The 6,445-nt window shown below is 54.6% G+C and overlaps 1 protein-coding gene across 2 annotated transcripts; it reads left to right on the top strand.

Moving 5' to 3' along the window:
- Positions 1-1,454: 1,454 nt before the first annotated feature.
- Positions 1,455-3,068, top strand: SPAAR (small regulatory polypeptide of amino acid response). 2 transcript variants are annotated; one of them, XM_024763036.1, is made up of 2 exons: positions 1,455-1,576; positions 2,061-3,068. In XM_024763036.1, the coding sequence occupies exon 2, from the start codon at positions 2,399-2,401 to the stop codon at positions 2,624-2,626; it is 228 nt and encodes a 75-aa protein (XP_024618804.1). In that variant the 5' UTR covers positions 1,455-1,576; positions 2,061-2,398; the 3' UTR covers positions 2,627-3,068. The 2 variants fall into 2 exon arrangements, with proteins under 2 accessions (XP_024618804.1, XP_024618805.1); XM_024763037.1 differs by having other exon boundaries at positions 2,270-3,068.
- Positions 3,069-6,445: the final 3,377 nt, after the last annotated feature.

The following is a 6,445-nucleotide window of genomic DNA, read 5'->3' on the forward strand; positions in this document are numbered from 1 at the left end:
TTCCTAAGTGTGGCTTCGAGCATCCTCTGGGAGAACCAGGATGCCTGCCATCACCTTTTCCCTTGTTAATATAAGTGGGATGTACGGGGGACTTCCCTGGTGGTCCAGTGGTTAAGACTCTGAGCTTCCACTGTAAGGGGTGCAGGTTCGATCACTAGTGGGGGAATTAATATCCCACATGCCACGTGGTAAGGCCAAAAGAAAATTAAAAAAAAAATATATGGAATGTATGGGGCGTGGTCTTTCTTCTGACCAGTAGACAGTGATGGATGCTGGGAGGACAGATGTGTGTCTAAGTGGTAGACATCTTTGGGAGCCTCATTGCGTCTGGGGCTCATAGGCAGGGACTGTCTATCATAGGATTACAAAAGTCACAAGAAGAGAAAATACCTGGAATAAACCCTTAGGACAAGCAGTTCCCCTGGTGCCCTCCATCTCCCAAACTGACTAATTGATTTTGGTAATTCAGTCTGAAACCACAGGCCGCACAGATTGGCTCATCGTGTTTCCTGTCTCCTGCTTCTGGTCGCCCCAGCTAATACAAATAATTCAAAGTGTCCATCTTCCTGTCACAGCCCCCGCTGGCTCCAGGCTCCTCCTCTGTGTGGGTGTCCGGTCATCTTAGAAAAGGGAAGAGAGAGAATTTAACAGGATATCATTTACTAGGAATTGTCACTTTCCCATTCTGTGTGTAGGCAGTTTCCTACAACTAGTACCAAACAAAGTTCACTGGGCCTTGGAGAAATTGAAAAGGACCCAGGCTGTGTGACCCTGGGCTAGGCCTTGGCCCTCCCTGGGCCTTTGCACTCTGACCAGTAAAACTGTAGAAGGAGGCAACTGCTCTGTGGACTGGTGGTACCTAGAGAGAGCATCGAACTAAGAGGAAAGGGAGGAAGCCCCTCCTAGACTATTTGGTACTCTAGTTATCACTACTAACTAGCAGTAGGCCTTGGGCAGGGCATTTAACCTCTGTGACTGTGGGCACTGTTATCTCTGAAATGGAGATAATATCCCTTCGCAACGTTGCTGGAACCATGATACCAGACAGTGCCTGACTGTGTCTAGTACGTGGAATTATTGTTTCTCACAATACCTTTTCTCTAAGGTTGGGTAAAGTGAGGCTAATAACCCAGTCTGCTTTCCGGAAGTGGTGGTGGTCTCAGGAGGTGTTGGCTGTGGAAGGGCTGTGACCGAGTGACAGTCAGGATGGAGCCCCTTCTGGCAGACTTACTCATGGCCTGGGCCTGGTTCACCCCCTCCCCTGAGCCGGTGAAGCGGACACCCTGGCAGGGAGCAGGGCTGGAGTGGCATGGGTGTGCATGGGGGGTGAGGTAGGGTGAGTGCAGTCACCAAGGGGGCCGGCAGCTGTGCGGGTCCTGGGCCCTCACTCACAATTGGAGGAAGGAATGCAGGAAGTGCTCACAGCCGCTCAGACATCTCAGAGCCTCGTCCCAGGCAGGACCAAGACTGCAGTACCCTGGGAATGAGTGTGCCATGGCCTGGCCCCTGGGGTGGCCACCGGGCCAGGAGCCCACGGCACTGCGTACAGCCAGAGCTGTCCCTCGCGGAGCCCAGGGTAAGTTTTCACAGCACGAGCAGGCAGCGAGGAGGGCTGCGGGGAGGCTGGAGCAGAAGACCGGGGAGGGGGACTAAGGAGCCCACAGTAGTTACTGAAGGGCTCAGATATCCCTCCCAGAGCATGACCTGCCTTATCTCGACAGCACTCTCCCAGCCCGTGCAGAAAAGGAGGCCGAATGAAAGGGCACTTGTTTCCTAGCAGCACTCCCTGCATCTGGCCCAGAGCTGCCGTTGCCTCCTCCCCACTTTCGTCCCTGCCCCCAGCACAGGGCCAGGGGTTTGAGAGGCAGCAGATAGGCTGATTCAAGGACTGGCCCAAGGTTCCTCCAGGGGAGGAGCCTGGGCTCATCTCGGATCCACAGGACGGGGAGTATTTTGTCTTTTGTCTGAGTGTACAAACACTCATGAACTCCATATGCGTCATCAGAGGGCCGGGTTAGTGAGGCTCCCTCTGAGCAAAGTCTTCTGCCTTCTCCTTCCAGCCCCCTGCATCCAGGGAGTCTTGAGCTCACATCTTTCAGGACAGTGCTTCTTCCAGAGCTGCCAGGGGAGTTGCCCATGGCTCTTAGAAACCTGGCCCGAGGCTTAGAAAACAGTGACAGAGACCCCCTGAGATCGGAGTAGAGCCATGTGGGGCACCCAACGGCCCAGAGGGGGCACCAGCCAGGGCCTCAGACCGATATCTTCTTAGAAGACCACCGGGAGAGCAGCTGGAGGAGCAAGGGTACCTGCCATCACCAAGAGCCCCTCGCTTCGGATGGGGAGCTAAGGTCTGAGACGCATCCCGGGTTGCTCAGTGGGTCAGTGGCCAAACGGGGCCATGGAAACGGCAGTGATTGGAATGGTGGCCGTGCTATTTGTGGTCACCGTGGCCATCAGCTGCATCCTCTGCTGTCTCAGCTGTGACTCAAGGACCCAGGATTCTCAGGGGGGCCCACGCCCCAGCTTCACGGTGGCCACGTTTCGCCAGGAGGCTTCTCTCTCCACGGGGCCAGGTCACCATGTCCAGCCAGTGGCGGGTGTCCGGGACTTCTGGACTTTCATGTGAGACCTACCAGCCCCCAGGATTTGCTCTGCTGGTGGTCAGACTCATCTACCCCCCCAGCAAGCCTTCTCTGTTGACCCACTCCTTCAAGCCTGGCATTCCGGTCCTTCCCTGCCTGTATCCAGAAAACTCCCTGTCCCATCCCATCCCAGCTTGCCATGGCCTCCAGTCTGGGAGATCCATGGTGATGGGACCAGGTGGGAGTCAGCTCTGACCCCTGAGAGCTCAGCTGGACCCAACCCACAGGATGGGGCTTAGGAGAGGTCCGGAGTTTGAGTGACCGGGCAGAGTTGGATGGTATGGTGGGCCAGCTCTTCTGAGCTTCACGGTGAACTATCACTGAACTTTATAGTGAACAGAGTGTTGGTTAACTCAAGTTATCCCAGGATGCCTATGAAACTGGTTCTATTGCCACCAGAGGAAGCAGCGCCCTCAGTGGACAGTTTTACAAACTTATCTGTTCCTCTAATTGAGTCATTTTGCTACTTGCCTGTGCACATCCTGCAGAGCCCACCCCTGAGATCTGCCTCCTACCCGTTACCTGAAATCAGCCCTGAAATTCTGAAACCAAAGGGATGCTTCCTGGGAACTGGCAATGTATTTTATAATTGAAAATGCATATCCTTTTATGGGTCTCCCAAGAATCAGGGTTGGGGAATCACAAAAGGAAACAGAAGAGAAAAATAGAGTCACAGAAAGTACAAGATGTTTTTTTAACAGGAGAGCCAGAAAGAAGACTTTGAAACATATTTTGAATGAGACTTTATTACTATATTCTTATAGGTCACTTCTATTCTTAGAGACTAAGTGACCTGTGTCACTCAGGAATGATAGAAAAATGATAGAACTCCAAATGACAGAACTGAAAGTTAATTTCGAATAAGTTAAAATGTTATGTTATATTGACAGTATGTAACAAAGCTCTTGTTCGCATCACAAATAAATAGATGTTCAGTTTTTATTTATAGAAAATCTGTTTTCTCTGTACCCGTGAAATAAATGCCGGGCCATATTTAGCATATGGTTTGAAGGCTGCAGAATTCTGAGTCTCCTGACTCATGTCTCCAGCCAGCCCTGAAGGAATGACTCTCCCAGGACCTGCCTGTTGAAGGGGGCAGGACTGACCTTGAGAGGAGGTCTGGCCTCTGAGGGTGCCCGGATGGGCCACTCTGGCCACGTGGCTGCCATAGGAAGGACTCTCAGAGAGAGGCTTAGGGCTGCAGAGGTGCAGAAGGGTGAGGGGACAGGGAGAGAGTCAGGCTGGTGGAGAGGCGTGGAGGCGGGTGGAGTGGGGTGAGCATGGGGAGGGAAGAGGCACAACCCAGGGACAGGAGCTCCTGGCGACCGCGTCTTGGTCACTCTGGACCCTAGAGCCCGCAAGCAGGGCCTTCATAGAGCATGTGGAGGGTACCGGCTGCAGGGAGGACCTGGAGGTCCTCAGTTGAGTGGAGTGAACTGTTCAGGTCATGTTCTCTGAAAGTGAAGCCCAGACAGAGTTTGGGGTGCCAGATGTTTATAGGGATCAGCATGTGTGAGGGCAGGAGGAGGAAGCAGGATTAGACAGAGGAAGGAGACAAATAATGATGCAGGCCCTTAACATTCCCCCACCTTTGCTGTCTCTGAGTGCTCCCCCCCAGCCCCCCAAGTTTGACCTCAGGCAAAGCAGCTCTGCAGCTGAGGCTGGCCCTGAAGTCCTTCCTTGAAGGGGTCCTGGGTGGTGCATCTCCACAGGAGCTCAGCTGCGGCCTGTTCTCAGAGGTGCGCAGACCAGTCAGAGGTGGCTGAGCATGCCCAGGGACAAAGAAATAACGGGCACAGGAGCCCCAGGTGGGCAGAGACGGCGGTGCGAGATCTGGGAGGGGAGAGAAGAGTGGGCCTCAGCCTCTGTCTGATCTCAAGCAGAGTTAGCTCTGTTCTAGGTCGGGCATCTTCAGCTGGACCCAAGTATCAGGACCCCAGGCCCAGGGCTTTGCCTCTGTATCGTGTGGTCACATCCTTCCCTGGGTCTGTGGAGGGAAGGTCTGTAGGCTGGACTCACACAGCTCTGAAAACAAGCAGTGTGGGGGGCAGCCTCACTGTGCAGGTGGGCAGTCTGTCAAGCCCTGAGGTCTCCTTATCTGCTCATTCGCTCATCCACCCACTCATCCACCCACCCATCCATCCACCCACCCATCCACCCATCCATCCACCCATCCATCCACCCATCCATCCATCCATCCACCCACCCATCCATCCATCCATCCACCCACCCATCCACCCATCCATCCACCCATCCATCCACCCACTCCATCTACTCACTTAGCCTTACTTCCTCATCTACTCATGCATTCATTCATTCATCTCATCACTCATTCACTCATTGTCATTCACTCCTCCATTCAATAAACACTGGCTGAGCACCGACTGTGTACCAGGCCCTGCCCAGGGAATGTGGGAGTCAACCAGACCTGGTCCCAGCATTCGATGAACTCCCAATATAGTCACCTGGACAAGGGTGCAAATAACACAGGTGCTCAAGGGAGGGAGAGCTGGGAGACCCAGGGAAACCTGGGAGGAGGTGGCGCTCGAGTTGGACTTGAAGAAAAGTTGGCACTTCAGCAAGCAGAGTTTGGGGGAAGGTGTCCAGACAGAGGGAACGGCGGCATGAATGGAGGTTCAGAGAACGTGCGGGCAGGGAGTAAGCAGTTCAGCGTGAGTGGGCGCGAGGGGACGAGGCTGGGCCACAGCCAGCTCCTGAGGGAACCACTTCTTGCCACATCTGGCCAGCATGTTTCCGGGCAACAGAAGATGAAGGCAACAAAGAGGCAGCCTCCCTTGTCAGGCTGGGCAGGAGCAGTCTTCCCTAACGCACACACACACACACGCACACACACACACCAGCGTTGCAATCTGCTGTTGCCACAGGGGAGAGGTGGCCCCTGCAGCAGGGGCTGGAGAGAAGGTTCTTGGAGACTCAGGGGGTGGCCGGCCCACAGTGGAGATGGAGCCGAGGGTGAGGGAGAGGCTGTTCCAGGGAAGCAGGGAGTTTGAGAAGGGCAGGCAGTCAAGGCCAGCACCCTGGAGCAGGCTAACAAAAAGGAGGCGCCAAGGAGGAGCAGCTAGAGAAGGGGCAGGAAGGTGGGGAGCGAGGGGGGCAAGAAGTGGGGAGTAGGGTTACCCGATCTAGCAAATAAAAATACAGGACATCCAGTTAATTCTAATTTCAGGTAGACAACAAATAATATTTGGTATACATAGGTCCCATGCGGTATTGGGGACACACTTATACTAAAACATTACTCATTGTCTATCTGAGGTTCAAATCGAACTGGGTGTCTGGTATTTTATCGGACAACCCTACGAGGGAGGGAGTGGTTCTCAGAGAGGGCGGGTCAGTTGGTTGAAAGCATCAGGGGGGCCAGCGAAGGTGAGCACCCAGGCCTTGGGTTAGGCAACGTGACAGTTGACAATGACCTTGGCGAGAACGGTTTGAGAGGAGTGAAGGGAGCAGCCCCACGGCGGTGTGCGTGTGCGCGGGCGCGTGCGTGCACAGGGGCGGTGGAGGCAGTGGGAGCTGAGTCAGCAGGAGATCACAACTGAAGATAATCTGAAGGGAAGCAGGGTGATGTATTGTGGCCCTTTTTTTTTTGGTACGCGGGCCTCTTACTGTTGTGGCCTCTCCCATTGCGGAGCACAGGCTCCGGACACACAGGCTCAGCGGCCATGGCTCACGGGCCCAGCCGCTCCGCGGCATGTGAGATCTTCCCGGACCGGGGCACGAACCCGCGTCCCCTGCATCGGCAGGCGGACTATCAACCACTGCGCCACCAGGCAAGCCCCTAC

The sequence above is a fragment of the Neophocaena asiaeorientalis genome, unplaced genomic scaffold (genome assembly GCF_003031525.2).
Source record: "Neophocaena asiaeorientalis asiaeorientalis breed wild unplaced genomic scaffold, Neophocaena_asiaeorientalis_V1.1 scaffold449, whole genome shotgun sequence".
NCBI classification, from domain to species: domain Eukaryota; kingdom Metazoa; phylum Chordata; class Mammalia; order Artiodactyla; family Phocoenidae; genus Neophocaena; species Neophocaena asiaeorientalis.